This window comes from Rhinopithecus bieti, unplaced genomic scaffold (assembly GCF_001698545.2).
Source record: "Rhinopithecus bieti isolate Rb0 unplaced genomic scaffold, ASM169854v2 scaffold_33652, whole genome shotgun sequence".
Lineage (NCBI taxonomy): Eukaryota > Metazoa > Chordata > Mammalia > Primates > Cercopithecidae > Rhinopithecus > Rhinopithecus bieti.
This window is the reverse complement of record NW_016814761.1, coordinates 1,854,474-1,875,578: the sequence shown is the minus strand read 5'-3', so window position 1 is coordinate 1,875,578 and position 21,105 is coordinate 1,854,474. Positions and strand designations below refer to the sequence as shown.

Here is a 21,105-nt window from a genome sequence, read left to right as displayed (position 1 = left end):
CACGCACACATTCACACACACACAGTTATACATGGTATATGTCTACACCCAGATGTACATCCATACACACGTACCCACAGTCACACCTATGACATACCCAAACATGCACTGATACCCTCACCCCTGTTTACACACTGCACACACAGTATGTGTGTCCACACACAGGTACTCCCAAACGCACAATCACAGACACACTGAAGCATGTGTACATGTCTCAATGCATGGCTATACACATGCACAGTCACACATTTACACACTCATATGCACCTATACACACGCATACATGTTGATTACACATATCTAGAAATGACACATGCATACCTACGCCAAACATGCAGGCACACATAAAGACACACTCAACCATATGTACAGACTTGAATGCACATTTAAACATGTTTAAGCAGACACATATACTTACATATATGTGTGCACATGTGTTCATACACACAAACGTGCACATCACGTGTGCACAATATGCTCATTTATGTGCACACATGTGAAGTCATATACACATATGCTCACACGTGCCCAATGACACATACGTGTATTCACGTATATGCAAATATGCATGCAGTAACACATGGGTGCTGAAATACTCAGATGCATCACATGCACACACACACACGAATTGTAACATGTCGCAACATATGTACTCACAAACACCCATATACACATGTGTACATACACATACGCAAACATGTACACACACAGGAAGGGCTGTGAACACAGCTGGGAGGTGGAGGCCAACACAGCTGGCCCTCATTTGGCAGTGGAGGCCAACGCCACGTGAGGAGGAGCGGGTTCGGGGGGTGGGCAGGAAGCAGAGGTCAGAAAGGCTGGCCCAGGGCTGGGCTGGGGGAGAGGATGCCCTCAGGGATGGGGCCTCACCCTCTGGCCACACGCCCTTCTGATTAGTTTGACACCAGCAGGTGAGGCCTTTGCAGGGAGGTGCGGCAGGAAGAGTGACTGGTGACCTCTGGCTCCCTGTCCCATCTGGGCCTGCCCTACTGCTGGCCTTGCCAGGTGGCGGAGGCTGTGTTCAGACCTGCGTTTTCCAGCCTTTGGTCTGAGGGTCCACGGTCCCTGCCTCAAGGCAAGGCACAAAGGGGATAGCAGCTGGGATGGGTGCATGGGACCACTGCAGAGTTTGGAGTGGAGGAGAGAGCTGGAAACACAGCTTTCCCATGCCCTGTGGCAGAAAGGGCAGGGTCTCCCACTGAGCTGTCCAGCACGGTGGCCACCAGCAGCCCATGGCTACCGAGCACTTGAACTGCAGCTAGTGCAACCGGGAAACTGAATTTCAAATGTCGATTTCACTTGAACTAATTTAAAGTCAGAAACCAGTCTTCAATTGGGTTATTTAGTGGTTGGAAAACTTACAATTTGGAACACTTTGGGTGTGTAAGTCTATTTTCTCAATTGTAAACTATATGAAATTTAAATACAGATCAAATATTTCTGTTGAAAATTCAGTGTCCGAATTAAAATGGGCTGTAAGTATAAAACACACACAGGATGTCAAAGATATAGCATGAAAAAGAGAATGTAAAATATCTCAATAATTGTATATGAATTGCATTTTGAAATGATAATCTTTTGGATATACTGGGTTAAATAAAATGTTAGTAAAAATAATTCCATTGTTTCTTCTCCTTAATTTTTTTTTTCTTTTTTTTTTTCTTTTGAGACAGTCTTGCTCTGTCACGCAGCCTGGAGTACAGTGGCGTGATCTCGGCTCACTGCAACCTCCGCCTCCTGGGTTCAGGTGATTCTTGTGCCTCACCTACTGGAGTGGCTGGGATTACAGGTACGTGCCACCATGCCTGGTTAATTTTTGTATTTTTAGTAGAGACAGAGTTTCACCATGTTGACCAGGCCGGTCTCGATCTCCTGGGCTCAAGTGATTCATTTGCCTCAGCCTTCCAAAGTGCTGGGATTACAGGCATGAGCCACCACTCCTGGCCTGTTTCTTCTTATGTTTTAAAATGTGGCCACTAGAAATGTTAAGTGATATTTGTGTTGTGTATTATATTTCTGTTGGAGCCATAGCAGGGGCTTAGCCAGGAGATGTCCTGGATTTTGCCCAATTCAGTGTCATTTTAGGTGAACTGTTCTGTCTTGCTGGACTTCGATTTTTCCATCTGTAAAATGGACAGTCCCCACCCCGACACCACCTTGTAGCTCTCCACAAACAAGCAGGAGGCCCTGGGGGTGGGAGAAGGAATGGGGACGGGGGATGCCCAGGGCACCAGGCACTCACTCTGGCCGTACTGGCCGTACTGATAGCTGGCCACGGGGTCCACGCTGTAGCCGGTGGTGCTGTAGGTGGGTGGGCAGTAGGCCTGGGAGGTGGGCAGGCTATCTCCCGGCTTGATGGAGTCGGCCCGCTGGCTGCAGCTGGCTGAGATGGAGGTGGCCGAGTCCAGGCCGCCATGCAGCGGGGAGATGGAGAAGTCAGCCTGTGGCTGCGGGGGCACCGCGCTGGGGTTGCTCAAGATGCTCATCACCTGTGGGGAAAAGGCCATTAGTGCCAGGCTCACCGGACAGACCCCAGAGACATGAGCACACTGGCACAATGCCAGGCTGGCCCTGGAATGCTCTTTGCCGGAGTTGTTCCCTTGAAATCTCTGTCGCTTCGAGGTCCTCAGTTTACCTGAATTGTGTGCCCTCATGCATGGGATGGCTGCTGGTCTTCGGTGTTTCTCTCGAAGGAGGGTCCTGACCCAGGGATCCTCCTTCCACTGAGAGCTCAGCAGGGCCTTACTCGCCTCTCTAGCTCCAGGGCCTGGCTCTAAGGGGCACTCTGGGCCTGTCTATGGAATGAATAAATGCGTGAATGAATGCATGAATGAACGAACTGGCTAGTGAGGCCTCTCCCATCAGTCAGGGAGTTCTCCAAGCTCAGAGAACTGTGCCTCCCCCATCAGACTGGGATGGCCCCATCTTCTAACACGAACGTTACAGCAGGACTCTGATCTGTCTGGGTCACTGTGCGTGGCTTGCTCTGCCTGCCACTTTTCTGGACTCCGAGCTTCCTGCCCTTTCGACACCAAATCCCACAGCCAATGCTTTCACAGAGGCTTGCAGGCCCCTTCCTTTGATTCTACCAGCTCCTGAGGTCTGTGGCCATCCCCTCCTTCCCTGCCTGGCCGGGTTCCACAAATAGGAACTCACTGTCAGTGCTGGCAACACAGACTACCAGGGGAAGTTTGTCTCTAGAAACTCAGCTTAGGGGACCTGGATGGAGGTCCAGGTGTTCACTTACTGGGATGTTCACTTATTTACTCCACAAACAGGCATGGATGGTGACTCTGGCTCCAGGCTGAGAGCTGAAGGTTCTGAGACTTCAGAGGAGAAACAGCCATGGTCCCTGCCCTCGGTGGTGGGAGAGGAGGAGAAAGGGTCTGGGTCTGGTGAGGGAAGCTACTAGCAAAGATCACAGAGACATGGAGTTGTGATCCAGGCATCGTATCTATCAAAGGACACAGAGGAGGGCGTCCAGTCATCCCTGGCAGTCCAGGAAATCTGGGGGAGGTGGAACCTGCTGTCCAGCTCTCCAGGAAAGGGGGCGGGAAAAGCAGTGCTTTCCCTGGGCGGGGCTGGGGGTGGCACAGCAGGAGCTCCTGGAGAGTGAGAGGGCACAGTGTACAAGTCAGTTCGGAGCAGAGAAGGGGAGAGGGCAGGAGGGAGAGGGCACCGTGTCCCAGTCAGTCCAGAGGAGGGCAGGGGAGAGGGCAGGAGGGAGAGGCAGGCCCTCGTGAACTTGACCTGCAGGGCCCAGGCCCCTGATGACCTTCTGGTGATGCCACCCTTTATGGGAGGAAGACCCTGAGTATGAGTTGGGGACGGCTTTACTGATAATCTGCCCAGCACCGAGATGGAGAACTATGTGGCAATCCCTGCTGGGCACACAGTTGAGTTCCCTAACTCCCCCTCCAGGGTAAGAAAGCAGGCTGCGGGCATTCGAGCAGTGATCGTTTTACCGACTAGACACCTTCTGAAGATTTTTATCTTTGCCTTTATTACTGGCTTGTGCCACAGACATTGAGGCCTGGCCACAGTCGAGGGCATCGATGGATTCTTTGGGCCAGGGATAGACACCAAACTCTTCCGTTTATCAGCTGTGTAACCTCAGGAGTATCCCTGAGCAGTTAACTCATTTGACCCTCCCAAGCCAAAACCCCACAGAGATGTGTGAGGCAAAGCTAGGATGCCCATTTCTCAGATGAAAAAACTGAGGCCTGCAAAGGGGGCGTGGCTTCCCTAGATCTCACAGCAGGCCCAGGACTCAGTTCACCTGACCCTGGCTCACCTGCAAAATATCAAGTTCAACTCTCAAGAAAGAATGAGGTTGAGGCATCTGATTACTTTAGAGGGTCTCAATCCAAGGACCAGCAGTAGTTTGTTTCCCGGGCAGCTAATGGGGGGTGAGTGGGGTGGGGTCCCTTACTCTGGGGGAAGGTTAGGTCCTCTGAAATGTCTTGAGCAGAGCCTATGCCTGATTCTTTCCCCCATGCCCTCAGCCCTGGGGGGTCTCCCCTCCTCCACCTTTTCCCTCTGAGCCAGAGCTCAGACCTCAGAGCTCAGACCAGCTGGGGTTATCAACTGTCTAGTCTTCATCTCCACGCAGCTGGGGAGATTTGGGTGGGACATAGGGGTGTGTCAACTTCATCAAGATGGCAAAGACACGCTGGGATGGGTTTGCAAGAAGGAGAGAGAAAATCTGCCTGGGAGGCAGGAGGCTTGGCTGGGGAGTGTCTGGAGTCCTTTGGACACCAGCACTACTTTAGGGAGCTGAGGTCTTCCTAGCTCGCGCTGTGTTCAATGTGCTTCTGAGGTCTTTGTTGTGGTCAGGTCAACAGTAGGGTGTTGGGGTAGGAGTATGTGAGGGTGTCTGACACTCGGGGCTGTGTTTGTTGCTTTCTGTTTGTCAAGATGCGATCTCCTTAGCTTGAAGAGTGTCTAGGGGCTTGGGGAGGAGAGCAAGGTCCCAGGGCAAACTCAGGAATCTAACTCTGCCCTGGGGTTCTCAGTCTAGACCTTTTCCTACCCATCTCCTTTCTGGCCCAACACAAACACGGACCCTGCTCCCTGCTCAAAGGAGGCCTGGACTCCAAGAATAGACTTAGGGGCTCAGAAAAAACACGCAGGCTCCAGATTCCTTCTTTCAGGACAGTCGTTGGGGGCTGGGAGACTCCTGGGAGGGTTTGTCTGCTCCCGCGAGATTCCAGTCTGATCCTTCCTGCCTGCCCATTCCCAAGATGCCAAGTCCAGACGGAATGATGGGAAAGGAGGGGTGGGGGGATGGTTAGGAAGAGGACGAGGATGCTTTGAGACAGGCTAAGAGCTATGTGTAGACCCAGTACTCATCCTCTAAGACAGAGACCTACACAGAACTGCTGCCCAATCTGACAATATCACTCAAGAATTATCAATGGCTCCCCATTACCTCTCATCAAAAACTCCTAGTGACCAGACCTCTAGCTGCCTGTCCCAACTCCTTTCACCCCTTTCTACTTTGCACTTTACATCCCAGCTATCCCAAACAATGTGTTATTTCTTGAAGATATCCTTCATTCATTCATGTATTCATCCAACAAGCATTTCATAGAGTGCTACTATGTGCCAGTCTGGAGCTAGTGCTGGACTATGAGCTCTTTGAGAGCAGGATAAACTGCGTTTTGTTAATCTCTGTAGCCCCAGTGCCTACGTGGTGCTTGCTACATATTCTGAGCTCAGAAAACCTCTGCTGAATTCATACATATTCCTTTAAAAACATTTACTGAGCACCTATTATATACCAGACACTGAGCCAGGCACTGGGGACACAGCCATGAAAAATGCCAATCCCATGCCTTCCTGGTGGTGTCAGCCTAAGGAACGAAGTTGACAATAAACAAGTGAACAAATAATATAATTTATGATACTGATAAATGCTAAGGAGGAAAAATAAGGGGCTATGTGGGATAGTCAGGCAGGGCCTCCCCAAAGATGTGATATCCAGCAAGACCAGAAAGAACAGCCCTGAGAAGAAGACGAGGCAGGGGAGCCTTCCAAGCAGAGAAATCAGCAAGTGCAAAGGCCCCGAGGTCCCTGGGGCTGAGGGGGCTGAACCACGAGATATACTCAGCAGGTTTAGGAAACAGCAAGAAGGTGAAGGTGGAGGGTGGAAATTCCAGGAGCTGCAAGGGCTTGTACAGTCCTTTCTCAGAAGGGGCTTGGGTGGTGTCCGGTGGCTCAGCAGGCCTTGGACCCTGGGCCGTGAACAGACAGCTCACTTTCCCATAATGGGATTTGCTCAATGGGATTTGCCCTGGAACAGCAAATCAAATCCACATCTGGGGAAGGTGTGAATGGAGGATGTGCTGCTGCGGCTCACTCTCTTCCAGAGTCCCTGGGGGTCTGTGGATCAAAGGGCTTCCATTTCATCCAACCCCCTGTCTCCAGGCAGGGCAGCGTCTAAGCTAATGGGACAGGACCCAAATGGAGAGCGGCGGGAGGGGAGAACACTCGCCGATGAAGACCACAGGGCCTGAGTCATATATTGGTCAGTTCATGGACTCCTCAAGCAGATGGGGTATCATTACTCCCATTATGCAGATGGGGAAATTGAGACACGGGGAAGCAAAAGGACTCACCCGCAACCACACAGCTGGTAAGTGGCAGAGCTGGGATTTGCACCCAGGCCTCCCGGGTCCCTAGCTGTGCTCTTTCCCTGCCACCAACTGTGCTGGAGAGCACACAAGGAGAGGTTTGGCAACCTCACTGCACAGAGCCCTACGGGCCTAAATGACCCTCGCTGGTCTCTGGCTTCCCGGGGACCTCTAGGGCTCCCTCTTGGCCTGCAGAAGCAGGAAGCATTGGCCCACAGTTAGGAGCCCAGCTGAGGTCCGGAGCCTGCAAACTTTTCAACTTGAGGAAGTTCAGGTCTGATGCAGTAATCCACCCCCCTCAAGAATGCTAAGGCCTCTCCCCGGGTGGGTTTTGCTTTTTTCCCGGTGACCTTGCTTTCACTAATGTATTACTTCTTGGTACGTTACCGTTACTAACTCAAAATCAATACCGACCTCCACATCTGTAAGGTTTTATCTGAAGGCAAATCTCAGGGCTGTCCGTCAGGCTGACAGACAGCCGTCCCTTCCTCTCCCTTCCTCCTCCATTTCCCCAACCTGCCATGGCCTCTACCCCGCCCCAACCCCTTCCTCTCCCTCTGCTCCAAATCAGTCCCAGCCTCGACCAGACTAAATCAATAAGACGCTAGCCTCACCCTCCCTTCCGCCCGCTGGGGAGAGGCTTGCTGGTTTGGGGGTGGGGGCCCCCCTTCCGCAGCCTCTGCTTACCGTCCCCTCCCCCGGGACGTGCCGGCCCGTTCCCCTACTTTAAAAGAAGGGGATGGGAAAAATGTAATTAATTCCCTCCGTTCCTGAGCTGGCCCCGAGGGCCTGGGACTGAGGAGGCTGAGCTGCGAGATCTGCACCCTCTGTGATAACCGAACGTGGCTTTGGGAGTGCGGCTGCAATTAGAAGGGGCGATCGTCATCATTGGGGCTCCATGGCAGGGTTTGTGGTGGGTGGGTGGGGGCCGCAGCAGGGTGCAGAGGGAGAGGGAGGCACAGGGCCCACAGACTGAAGGTCAGGATAGGGATGGGGGTCAGGAATCAGGTCAAGGCTGCAGGGACCAGCGGCAGGTCACGGAGCCCCACCTCTGCACTGAGAGGGACCCTGAGGCTCTAAGAGGGACAAGAGTTTCCCTGAGGGCACTGGGCCTGGGCCAGTCAGTGCTCAGAAGGGCTTTCTTGCAGCATGGGGGCCAGAATATCTGCCCTGACTAGCTGTGACCCTGGGCAATTTCTTTAACCTTCTGTGCCTCTGTTTTCTCATCTATAAAATGGGTATGATGATAATCGTAGCTACCTAGAGAGTTATTTTAAGGATTAAGTGAGTAAATGTACACTGGATGTGCCATGCCTGCTGCATTGTTAGCTCCCGGTAAATATGTCCTCCTCCCCTTCCTTTTTCACCTCCCTGATATCTCTTCTGCCTGATTAGAAGGGAAGAGGCAGGCGGCTCAGGGACCTCGCCTGAGATGGAAATGAGCACTTGGAAGCAGACTCTGGGAACACCTCTCAGTCAGGGGCCATGCAGTTTTCCATCTTTTTCTGCCACGGGGACCACCACCCAATGGGTGCTTTCTGAATGAAGCATTGCTCTGCCCCCTCAGAACTGTTCCGTCCCCACGCAGAAGCTGGGGCCCGCACACTGGAAAGGGAGCCAGGAGTGCGTGGCTTTGACAAGTTGCACCCCACTCTGGCCTGAATGTGCTCCCCTGTAGAAAGAAGGAACCATTGAAGTACAAATCCTTGGAGTCTCCCAGTCTCAGCTGAGCAAGGCCTAGAATCCGCACAAATCCACAACACACACACTGCACAGGGCAGCCCACACCACACTCTGCAGGACACACACCTGAATCCAGGACGATGAGTTCACTGAAAACATCTCTGGTCCTGACCGCCAAGCAGCCTTTCATCAGAGCCCCAGTTAACCAGCAGCATAGCTTTTCCCGTTTGCACGCCCACTTTCTCTAACTCATCCAACACACTTACACACGCACACACTTGCATGTAAATACACTCAAATATGCACATGAAACGTGGGAGGCAACCTGGAGTTTGCTGCATGTTCATAGATGCGGAAACTGAGGCTCAAAGAGGGGGAGTGACTTGGCACCCCAGGGATTACTGCCACTCCCTCCTGCCCCCAGTCTTGGGTGTGGTTCCAAAAGGATCTGCTGGCTTGACCCACAGAGCACTTTGATCTCCAAGCCTCAGGTCCACCTCCAGCCCCGGCTCACCGTTTAGACTTCCACAAGAGGTGAGAAGAGGAGATATTTTCAGAGCCATCTGTTCCTGTTGTCAGAACACAGCTTGCCAGGAGTAGAAGGCGTTTGTCTGAATTGCATGGAAGTGTCTCTACGGACCAAGGACTGTCCCCAGACCGGGAGATGACCTGGGGCAGCCCAGCTCACAACTTGCCTTGGTTCCTAAGGGTCTGGGGCCTGGAATCCACCTCTACCTCCAAGCAGATCCTGTCAGAGCAGGCTGAGGACTGGGCAAGAGGGACGGGTGGGTGGCTCCCCTGGGTCTGTCTGCTCCATCACTGGTTCTCCATCTTGACTGTCCACTGGAATCACTGGGGAGTCTGGGGGGGGGGGTAAGGAGTTTTTTTTGTTTTGTTTTGTTTTATTTTGTTTTTTTGAGACGGAGTTTCACTCTTGTTGCCCAGGCTGGAGTGCAGTGGCGCAATCTTGGCTCACCGCAACCTCCACCTACCAGGATTCTCCTGGCTCAGCCCCCTAAGTAGCTGGGATTACAGGCATGTGCCACCATGCCTGGCTAACTTTTTTTTTTTTTAGTAGAGATGGGGTTTCTCCGTGTTGGTCAGGCTGGTCTCGAACTCCTGACCTCAGGTGATCCGGCTGCCTTGGCCTCCCACAGTGCTGGGATTACAGGCTCGGCCAGGTCGGGAGTTTTTTAAGCTCCCGGGTGATTCTAATGAGCAGCCAAGTTTGGGAGCCACTAGTCTCAAGACATCATTGTGAATTGCTACACACACGTAATACCATGACACATCTATATTCATACAGGCGAAGATATGGGATGCACACAAAACACACCCAGACACCCAAGCAGGAAGACACACACATTACAGATGCACCAACACAAACACACAGAGAATGACATCCATGAAAACCCACACACACACACGCCCCGCTGGCCACAGATCCACCGGCCTCCCCGACACACATACAGAGGTACACAGACCCTCATGCACCCACACACTGCCACCCCACAACTCCGCCTTCGCCAGCTCACTCACACAAACCTGTGTGCCCCTTCACCCTCCTCCAGCCCCCAGGGGACACTCAGACACACGCATGCACCTGCTGGCGGCCGCCTGTCCCCAGCCCCACACTGAGATTAGTGCAAACCAGAAATCACCTACCCAGGCAACTGCTCACCCTCGCTCCCTCTCCTCTCAATTCTCCACTAAGAGGATCTGGACCCTCCCTCTCCTTCCCCCCTGTGGACAGCGGTAATGGGCTTCGGGTGCTGACTTGGAGCTTCCAAACAAGATTTCCTGCAGGTCTCCCTGTCCCCCACCTTCCACTTCAGCGTCCATCTCTGCTTATGGCCTCCACACCCCACCCCCTCCACTACCAGCATCCCACACCGAAGCCCTGCACCTGCTGTGTGGGCAAGAGGCTCCCCTTCCCTCCCCCAACCCAGCCCCCTGACTCCTGGTTCCCTCTCATTTTCACCCTCGAAGCCTTCCATGAACGCTTTTCTAAGCCTGGCTGATGGCATTCTCTTGCACAAGCACAGCACTTTACAGTTTGTGAAGTATTTCCCTTTAAGCCTTACAACGACTCTAGGAAGCACTGTTACTCCCTTTTTCATATGGGAAGACTGAGGCTTAGCAGCTCACCCAGAATCCCCTGGGGGATGAGTGGCAGGATCGGGGCAAGGATCCTTGACTCTTGACTTCTGGTCTGATGCTAAAAGGCGATTGCCTTGTGCCTGGCTGTGGCCTTCATTTACCATAGGTGGCTTAGGGTCATTTATTAACTGAGTGTTAACTCAGTGTGTGTGTGTTTGTGTGTATGTGTCTGTGTGAGAGAGAGAGGGAGAGAGTGTGTGCATGTGTGAATGCTGTGTGTGCACGTGTGAGTACTGTGTGTTCATGCATGTTTGTGCACATGGAAGTACTGTGTGTGTGTTGTATGGATGCTTCTAAGTCATTGTGTGATGTGAGCATTGTGTCTTTGCATGTGCCTGTGTGTTATATGTGCATGGGAGTATTGTACATGCATGTGTAGAATTTTTGTGTGCATGTGCAAGTACTTGTGTGTGTATGTGTGAATTTTGTATGTGTGCTTGTGTGAGTATTGTGTGCATGAGCATTGCGTGTGCATTATTGTACGTGCACACAGTAGCTACTACTGTGTGTGCATGTGTGAGTGTTGCCTGCGTGTGTGTGCATGTGAGCACTGCACGTGTATGGGGCACAGATCCTGTGTGCCCCAACCCAGAGTACAGGCTGAAGCTTGGGGACCTTGGAAGCTCAGAGGATACATGGTGAACATCGGGTCATTGCCATCTCTGACCAGGGTAGGGGCTACCCACCCACAACCCTGTAGCGGTCTCTCCTCCTCCCATGTGCAGTTTGATACACAGACTTGGAAAGACTCATGAGGCTGGCTCTGTCTGAGTGAAGAGGAAAGCGCAGGTGGTAATTTGTGAAACTGCAGCAGAAGACATCCAACTGAGACTTTGGTAAGAATCTTCTACTGTGTGAGGGAGAGACCCTGGGAGGTACAGCCAAAAGAGGCTGTGAGGTTCCTGTGTTCAAGCCTTACCCCGCGGAAACTTTCAGTCTCACTAAGGCCCAACCCTCTGCCTGGGAACAGACCGAGCCTCACCCTGTTTGTTGTTTTCTTGTGGCCATGACGTGCCTGGATTTGGCAGGAGCTGCCTGGGGACAGACTTGGCATCTTATTCCCAGTGCTTGGGACACAGAAGGCACCCAACAAACATTTGCTAAGTGAGGAAATTCATGAATGAAGAAACAAATTTATCTTTTTACTCCGAGCACAGAGTTGGTTGAAGGAAAAAAATAAATTGAGGGGTCATATGGCAAACATCCACCAACCCAGTGGGTTTCTAAGAGCACCCTCCCCATCATCCCAGGAGTCCTTGGAGGCTTTTAGTTAAGGACTGTCTAGAGGTGAGGTGGGCGTGGAGGGAGGAACAGAATGGCTTTCCACTCATTGTCCAAGAAGTCAAAGACACACACACACACACACTCTCTTCCAATGTCTGTTTTATAAGATGTCTAGAGGTGAGGTGGGGGTGGAGGGAGGAACAGAATGACTTTCCACACATTGTCCAAGAAGTCAAAGACACACACACACACACACACACACACACACACACACGCAAACACACACACTCTTCCAATGTCTGTTTTATAAGATGTCTAGAGGTGAGGTGGGAGTGGAGGGAGGAACAGAATGGCTTTCCACTCATTGTCCAAGAAGTCAAAGACACACACACACACACACAGACACACGTTCTTCCAATGTCAATCTCCAAATATCTGGAAACATCTAGAAATATCTGGAAACACCAGATGAAGGCTTTGCCCCTCATCCAGGGCAGATCTTTGGGTCGGCCTGAGTCTGAAGGTGCCCATGCCAGGATGGATCCGAAGGGCTCAGGGTCCCTGGTGGGCACTGGTGCTAAAAGGGTGCAGTGAGATTCAGAAACCATCTCTGATGGCTCGATAAATGGCGGACGCCGGATTAGAGCGACTCTGCTCGGAGCGGCGGGGCTCGGGGGGAAGGGGCCGATCGCTGGGAAAGATATGACTATTTAAAGATAATGATTGCATAAATTTAATTAGCACACTTTCACGCGGCAAATGGCCGTTTTGTAATTAATGTATCTGGCCTTACTAAGCATGAAAGATCCCATCTCCTCCCCCTCCCTTGCCTGCTCCCCCTCCTCTGCAGTCCTAATGAAAGACAGAGAGCAAGTGACAGAAACAGTTTGTCAGCGGCTCCAGGTGTCAGGGGCCTAATTGGCCGAGCTGAGGGGAGGAGGGGCAGGCAGGAGGAAGGAGAGGGGAGGGAGGAGGGCCTCCTTGACTCTGGTCCCCTGCCCAGGTTGGAAAAGGAGGAGGTCTGGGCTCTCAGGCTCCCCTGGTGTGGCGGAGTTGGGGCGGGGGGGCGTCTCCACCTCGGTAATTGGTGGAGACGAGGATGCAGATTGGCTGTGGCAGGGACTGAGCAGTGGCAGGGAGGCCTCGTTAGTACCTGGGCAGACAAGCTGGCACATATCACAATGTGTTAAGGACTCAGGGCCGTGATAGCTCAGGCCCAGCTTGCCCCCTCCCAGGAACAAAATCCCTTCAGCGGAATGAGTGAACAAATAAGCCTCAGTTTCCCCATTTGTAAAATGGCCCCTGGTGATAGAAAGGCTCACATGGAAAAAGGATCATAGCCTTAAGCACCTACTATGTGCATCACCTACTAGGTGCAGGTGGGCCGCCAGCCCCTCCTCCCCACATCAGGTCGAAGACGTACATTTTCACCTCTCTGAAATCAGGATGCGTATTGCCTTCATCACTGCCTCGCTGTGGCTATGTGGGTTGCGTAGCTGTGTGGAAAGCTTTTGTTCCCACCTTCTGATAGGGTCAAGGAAGGGCCAGCATCAGATGTCTTAGATTCAATGAAATATGAAATATAATGAAAAATGGCTGTTCCATTTTCAAAATCAGGAAATGGAGGCTCTAGAAAGCTAAATAATTTGCCCCAGTCTCCACAATTAGTAAGCACTGGGATTTGGACTTGAACTCAAAAGTTGTAAACAGAAAGTCGATTCTCTTCCCAGTGTCCACCCAGGGGCCTTGCTGCAGGGCCAGCTCAGTACCTCTTCCTACCCCCATGGTACTGTCCTCTGAAGGATGACTAAGGTGTTTGACTGGCTTCATGGGACAGTCTGTTGTTAAGTGGGTGCACCTGTCAATTGCAGTGCTGTCCCTCAAAGTCAGGGATTGGTTTCTTGGGTGACCTGGTAACGGAGCATACAGAGAGGGTTTGAGCTACCATGCCCGCACCATGCCATGGCCATGTTGGAGCTCTGCTGATGGTGGCTGTGTACATCTCACCTCTCTGACCATGACCCTCCACTGCCTTCACCAGCTGCCTCTGCAGCCCACTGCCAGCCTTAGCCACTGGCCTATCCCCCAGCGAGCTTGGCTCTGCCCAGTCTTCTCTGTGGAAGGCAGAGCAGGGAGGCCTTGAGCCAGCCTCGGCTGGTGGAGTGGGGCCCAGTCAGCCCTCTCCCAGACCAAATTCAATTTCGAAGCTTAATGAGTTTGCAGAGAAGCCGGGTGAGCCCGCTGACGCCACTCCTTGCCGGCTGGGTGGTTCCCGGCCGGGCCACCGAGCGCGCAGCGGCCTGAGCCGGGAGAACCCTGGGCCCCATCGAGAGTGGCGGGGGCACTGAGCGAGTGAAAAATGTCAGAGCAAATTGCTCTTGACAGCATTAATATCTGCACCTCATAGCAATAATTACATGTAAATAAATAGCAAAATCACACTCAGCTGGAGGCAGCTTGGGGCAGACAGACGCTGCTAAGGACCAGCTGGGGACCCGAATGCTTTGCTCCACTCTTTTTCTTCCTTCTTAGAGTCTCTGCTCCCTCTCTCCCCTTCAACCAGGCTCTTGCTGCAACACAGAGCAAGGACCTCAAGATCCTGGCTGTGCATATTAAAAATGGAAGAGAAAAAGAAAGCATTTTGGTCCCCTACCCTCTACGGGTGCAATGAAACCTCCCAGTCTTTCTCTCTTCTATCCCTGTGCATCTTATTCCATCTCCAGGTCTCTGCTGAGAGATGTCTCTGAAATCCACATCTCTGCCCAACCTCTGTCCTGGACACGTTTGTGGCTATCTCCTGGTCTTGACCTACAAAGAGCTACCTCTGACCCAGGTCCTCCTCCTGCATTCCCTGTTTCTGTCTACGATGCCTCACCTTCTTGGTCACTCAGACTTCAGACATCCCAGTCGTCTTTGATTCCCTCTCAGTACCCATACGCAGTTGTCCATCATGTGCCATGCAAAGTCACAAGCTGAACATGGCGCAACTTCCTGGAGAGGAGTCAACTTGACATGATGCCAACTTATTCCATTATTATGACCCAACTTACATGGCTCCGCAGTGGCAAAGAATGCATCTCAAAGAGAATACATGAAACTCTATGTTACACCCTACCCCCAGGGCCTCAGGGGGAACATACTCAACTATTATCCCGGGTGTTTGAAGAGAAGTTTGAGAAGCCCTGTGAGCACCAGATGGCCTTCCTTAGAGAGCATCAAGGCTAAGGAAGCAGCTGGAAGCATTCTAGGGTTTCCAACCAGATTCACCTCTCGCTGCCACATTTGGGGGCCCATTAATTTGTTGTCTTGGTTTTGTCCAACTGGACTATGAAGCCTGCAAGAGCAGAAACCATGTCTTATCAGTGCCTGAATTTACAGTTCTTAGCAAAAGGCCCTTGGAGGGGTTTGAGGGAGGAAGAAGGGAGACAAAAAAAGGAGGTGAAGGGTAAGAAGGAAAGGAAAGGTGGACAAAGACAGAAGATGGAAAGGAAAAAGCTGCAGCCCAGGAAGGTGACACAACTCAAAATGAGCCCTGGTATACCTATTTACCCGGGTCTGATTTGGAGTTTCCCTCCCCTGCCCAGATGGACCCAGGAGCTCTTTCGGCAGAGATCCAGCCACCCTCCTGCTCCCTGCTTGCACTGTAGAAAGTTCCCACGAGTTAGAGCTTCCGGGGCCCTGGGAGAAGGAACACAGACAGCCCTTCCAGCTACGTCGACGCCCTGCCGCCTCACCCACACAGGGCAGGGAACGCAGGCTCCATTCTTTGCAAAACAAATATCTTCTCCGGAGCAGCCCCCGCGTCCCACACCTTCTTGTTTAGCTCACCGACTAATCCACTTATCGAGGATAAAGCGCTTGTGAATTCCCATTTGATAAAGGCAGCTACAAAATTAGCAAAAACGTGCCCACGGCATCCACGTACCAAACAAACAAGAGACTGGGGACAGTGGCGGAGAGATGTTGTCTCATTTCAGTCCCCGGGCCCTAAGAGATGCGGGAGGAGATAGTGGCTTTTTCGCTGGCGATGCAGGCTGGGAAGGCGATGCCGTGGGTTATACGGGGAAGGGGTTGGGCAAATGGAGTCCCCGCCTTATCCTATACTGCATGCACCCCAACTTCAACCAGGGGCCTCTGCTCTGATTATGACCCTACTCCATGACCCTGGTGCTGACCACACTTCCAAGGTCAGCCATCCATAATCCTAAGCTAATATTTCCTTAATGCTGTCTCCACATCAGGTAGTATTCTAAGCATTTCAGAATTAACCCATTTACTCCTCACAACAGCCCTGGGAAGCAGGCCCAACCCTGTGTCGTCCACATTTGATAGATGAGCAGATGGAGGCACAGAGAGGTCAAGTCACTTGCCCAAGATCACACAGCTGGTAACCATTGCCACCAACTTAGATAATATTCTCCAATTGAACACAACCAATTCTAACTCCAACCTTGATCCCCATCTCTAACAGCAGTCCCCCAAACCATGCAACGCCCCTAATCATGACTCTCCTTTGAAGTAACCATGGTCTGCTTCTCTGCCACTCTGCACAGGGCCTTCAAGTTGCTGAAGGCTGTGTTTCCAGACATGGTCCGACAACTGCCAGGTTCTCCTCCCTGCGTCACTGACACAGCAGAAATGGCTCTTTTTACCCCCACATCCACCATTAGCAGCTCTGGTATCAAGACTGTGTGGGGCTCCTCAGAGGCCCCCAGCAGCCTCTCTGCTTTGCTCCAGGGAGCCATGGGTTCTCTGCTGGCATGGCCTCCTGAGCACAGCAGCAGGACTACTGCCAGCTTCAGAGAGCCAGGGAAACTGAGGCTTAAAGGGAAACTCAGCCACGGCCATGTGGCTCATCTGAGAGGGTCTTTGAGGAAGGGTCTGCTCTCTGCTGCTGGTGGCTACAGGGGGTCCAGGGAGAGGGAGGAACCAGAAAGGGATTCTAGAAGCTCAGTCCCTGCACTGCCCACCCACCGCCACCTCTAGCTTGGGGAGGAGGGGCTGGTCCCAGGCCTTGGAGGTGGGGACATTAATCACAGGGTAGCACCTGTCAGGGTGGCATCTGGAACTAAAGGAAAACACTTGGCAAAAGGGCAGGACTTCTCACCCTGGGCTCTGAGGGCTCTGAGACCCACCACCGCCACACTGGGAGGCCAGGGCACCTGGGGTTCAGGCCTGGGCAGGCCCCATGCATGCGAAAAGGTCCTCGCCATGGACACCTGGACTGGGAGTGGGAGAAGAGGCTGGAGGGAGTGTGGAGAGAAGCTGGCTCTGGCAGGTCACTAGGCTAGGAGAGAAAGGGACCCGCTTGCTGCTGCTGCTCCCATGGATCGACATGGGGGAGCAGGTGGTGGGCCTGGAATTCAAATTCGGGTTCCTCTGATGGCAGAGCTGTCTGTGTCCCTCTCCTCCGATCCCGCAAGCCCTTTCTCTGCACCTTCCTCCCTCCAGTTCTGGGGTCCCCCCTCCATCATCCCTGGCCTTCTTGATTCATCCCTCTCCCTGTGTCTCTTCCTCTCCCGGCCCCACCCCTGTATATGCCCCCGCCTCTGCATTGCTCTGTCCTAGGTTTTCTTGCTCCTGTTTCTGTCTCTCGGTCTCTAGGTGTCTCTCTACCTCTCTCTCTCTCTCTCTCCCCTCAACCTCCACCCCTATACATCCCTCCCTTTCCATGATGCTTCAGTGGGTCTGTCCGCACCCACCTCCCCTCTCTCCATGGGTCCATCCACACCCACCTCCCTTCTCTCCATCAGCACCTCATGCCCTGGCTCTCTCTGGGTCTGTCTTCTCTGACCACTTCCTTGCCCACTGCATACCTCCCTGCTAGAGTCACCTGCCAACTCAGCCCAGGAGCTTGATGTGCCCAGGGTTAAGCTGTCATGCCAGGGTGCCAGGCCCATACCCTGCTCTAGCTGGGTATTGGTTGAGTACAGAACCGCAGCCACCTCCCTTGTTCTCCTGCCTCTTCCTCTGGGCCTCGGAAGGATTTGGGGTTCCCTCCCAGGCCCCTTCCTTCCTCTATCCTCTGCTGTTCAGGGTCGTCCACTTTGAGTCATCGCAGGGAGCTTATGGAGCATCTGACAGCTGGGAGGAGGAGAAGGCATGAGAGGTCATCCTTTAGTGCTTCTCAAACATCCACAGGCACGTAGAGCCTCGGAGGGACCTCATTAAAGTGCAGAACAGACTTGGAGTAGCAAGGGTCTGCTCCAGACTCTGCCTGTTCTGGCAGCCCAGCTTGGAGGAGAGAATTGAGTATTTGGATAAACCAGGAGTTTTGGTTCCAACATTGTCCCTTGCTGCTGACCATGGAGTTCACCTCTCTGAGTCTGCAAAATGGGTACAATGATTCCAAGCCCTTAGGGCTCAGGGAGGACCAAATAGCTAATACGAGTAGAGGCGCCTTTGCCAACTGCCAAACCAATGTAGTGTGGCATGACTGCTACTGAGATCAGTAACCATGCCGGGATGCCAACTCCACTTCTTTGGGGGTCAAAGCAGAGTATGACTCCAGTTGGGACAGCTGTTTCACCCCAGAGACCTAGACAAGTAGAATGAGGTTGGCTGGGGTTGGAGCCACAACCCAGGGGGCTCAGGGAAGGATGCTGTGGAGTTCCAGGGCCGGAGGAGGGCATTATATATGCCCAAGAAGGGAAGGGAGCCCCTTGTGGGGGAGGCTCTGGAACTTCTGCCCCTGGGCATCATGTCTCAATTTCAGCCTGGACGTGTCCCCTTTGTGATAAGACATTTGCCAGGACTCTCACGGGACCTTAATCCTCCGATGCCGCTGGTCAGAGACCCCTGGGCTGGTGAGAGGGTCACATTCATTTGGCCTCAGGCCAGTTCCACTGGCAGTCCCCAGGGCCTGGGGGCTGGGTTCTGAGAGTGTACACTGTCTCCTGTCCTCCAAAGCCCCAGTCCTCACGCAGCAGGATGGAGGGACAGGAGCGGGACAGGAGTAGGGCAGGGGCGGATCTCCCTCAAAAGCCCCACCCAGGTCTCCTGTCTCCTCATCCAGGACTCATTCACCCACACGGGTTGCCTCTTTTGGATACTTGAAAAGATTCCCCAGGGCTCTGTGTCAAAGCAGAAGTCACCTAAGCCACTGGGAACAGAGGCACGGATGACTGCACATGCTGAAAATCAACCTCTTGCAATAAGGCCATTGCTGGACCCACTGTGCCCTCGGAAAGCCCTGCTAACTCCTGAGTCTTTTTGGACGGTGAATGTGTGCAGGAGCATTGTGAGTCTCTCTATTTGCAAAATGAGACAGCCAGTTAACTCTTTCTAGATGTCTTCTAGCTCTGAGATTGCTGGGGAGGGGGATCTCAGTTCATTTCAAGCAGACACTCTCTCCAACTTGTTTTCTAAAAAAAGAAGGGTTGGCTGAGTGTGGTGGCTCATGCCTGTAATCCCAGCACTTTGGGAGGCTGAGGCGGGAGGATCAGGAGCTCGAGACCAGCCTGGCCAACATGGTGAAACCCTGTCTCTACTAAAAATGCAAACATTAGCCGGGCGTGGTGGCGCATGCCTATAATCCCAGCTACTCGGGAGGCTGAGGCAGGAGAATTGCTTGAACCTGAGAGGCGGAGGTTGTAGTGAGCCGAGATCGAGCCACTGCACTCCAGCCTGGGCAATAGAGCCAGACTCCGTCTCAAAAAAAAAAAGGAAGGAAGGAAGGAAGGAAGGGAGGGAAGGAGGGAGGGAGGGAGGGTCAAGGTGTGGATACCACTGGGGAGCATGGGGACCCTCAGGTGCACTGAGGTTAGGGAGGCCTTCGACAGATCCCCACGTGAGGTTGACAAGGTGGAAGCTCGCTAATCCATGCTTTGGATGTGCTAGGCCTGAGACTGGCTGCCTTGCACTGTACCTTTTTAAAAAATACACATTTCCCCAGTCCCACCATGGACCAACTATAACAGCCTCTCAGGGTGGAGTCTGCGAATTAAGGTTTTTAATAGGTCTCCCAGATCATTTTGAGGCTGGGGTTTAGGAACCACTGACTCTAGCTCAATCGCCCCACCCTACAAGGACTCACCCTCCAACCAGTTTGGCAGGTATGGCCTGGATTCTGCTTGCACCCCACTCTGAGCAGAGATGGGACGCTCCCTGCTTTCCAAAGTTACCCCTTCCATCCCTGGCCAGCTCCGAGTGAACTCAGTTCAGCTGAATTCTGCCTCCACAGGACATGTGCCTCCAGCCATCATCCCAAACATGCTGGTTCTCCTGTCCCTGACACCCCCATGAAGGTTCAGGTGGGATCATGATGGCTCCCTTTTGGCCTCACTTTACATAATCTCATCTCCTGTCCCTCTGGAATCTCCACAATGTCGAACCATAGTTTGCCAAGGAGGGTGGTCAGACAGCAGAGCCGGGGCTCCAGGTGGTCTGTCCAGTGAGTCGGGCCAGCTGGCCCTCAAGACGGTATTTCCCTCACTACCAGGGGCCTGCAGACCCTTCCCAGGACCCTTCCCAGGCCTCCCTCCTCTTTGGAGGCTTCTGGCTCACCGTTTGTCTGCTTGCTTGTCTGTGGGTGGACTAACTGGAAGGTTCTTGAGGGCAGAGGCCAGGTTTAGCTCACCTGGCATCCTCTGTGCACAGAATGGGGCACAGAATAGACTCTCAGGAGAGCCCAGGGCATTCTCACAGCTGTTTATTGGGCACCTGCTTCGTGCCAGGCTTTGTGCTGGGGACACAGGCCAAGAGCCTAGGGTCCTTGCATTGGAGGGAGAGCGCGCTATCCAAAAAGTCAGAAACCAGAGGCAAAGCTGCTACCCAGGGGAATACAAGGGACATGGGAGGGGGCCTAGCCATCAGAGCCAGGTCAGGGCAAACTTCTGGAGGAAACGACCTCTGAACTGAGACCTGAGAGATGAGCAGCGCTGGCTAAGCGAGGAGGAGAGCGGGGGCGAGAAGGTTCTAGGTGGAGGGAAGGGCAAGTGCGTTGGTGGAAAAGGCCCTAATGAACGGATGGGGAACCGGGAGCTCCCGTGGGAGCCTCTCAGCCTCTCTCTCCAGCAGGTAGCAAGGGTCTTGCTTACCGGCTGCCCGTCCCTTCGCCGCCTGCCCCTTCCCTAGACCCCGCGACCAAGACTGGACGAGCGAGTGGCGGCTCTGCAGTCTCGGGGGCGGCCAGGCGAGCGGCTGCTCGGGATCCCAGGCCCGGGCAGCGGGAATTAAGCAGGCCGCCGAGCCCGAGGGCGTCCTTATCTCGGGGAGACAGTTGTTGGGAATCACTTTGACTGAGTGGTTTTGTCTCCCCGCATTTTCCACTGTCAGGCGGCCTCGGGCCATGGATCAAAGGCGCGGCGGCGGCGGCGGCGGCGGCGGAGCGCGGGGAGGGGCGGCCGCGCGGATCCCCCCGACCCGATCCCCCCTCCACGCCGCC

General features: G+C 53.3%; 1 protein-coding gene across 6 annotated transcripts in view; it reads right to left on the bottom strand.

Annotated features, from left to right (window-relative positions):
* PAX7 (paired box 7) overlaps positions 1-21,105 on the bottom strand; it is a 129,083-nt gene that overhangs the window by 10,286 nt on the left and 97,692 nt on the right. For 4 of the 6 annotated variants that reach the window (XM_017852009.1, XM_017852011.1, XM_017852010.1 and 1 more), the window contains one exon: positions 2,261-2,507. In XM_017852009.1, the coding sequence (XP_017707498.1) occupies positions 2,261-2,507 (247 nt within the window). Of the gene's footprint in view, positions 1-2,008; positions 2,508-21,105 lie in introns of those variants that run through there. The other 2 variants (XM_017852007.1, XM_017852008.1) reach the window with 1 other exon arrangement.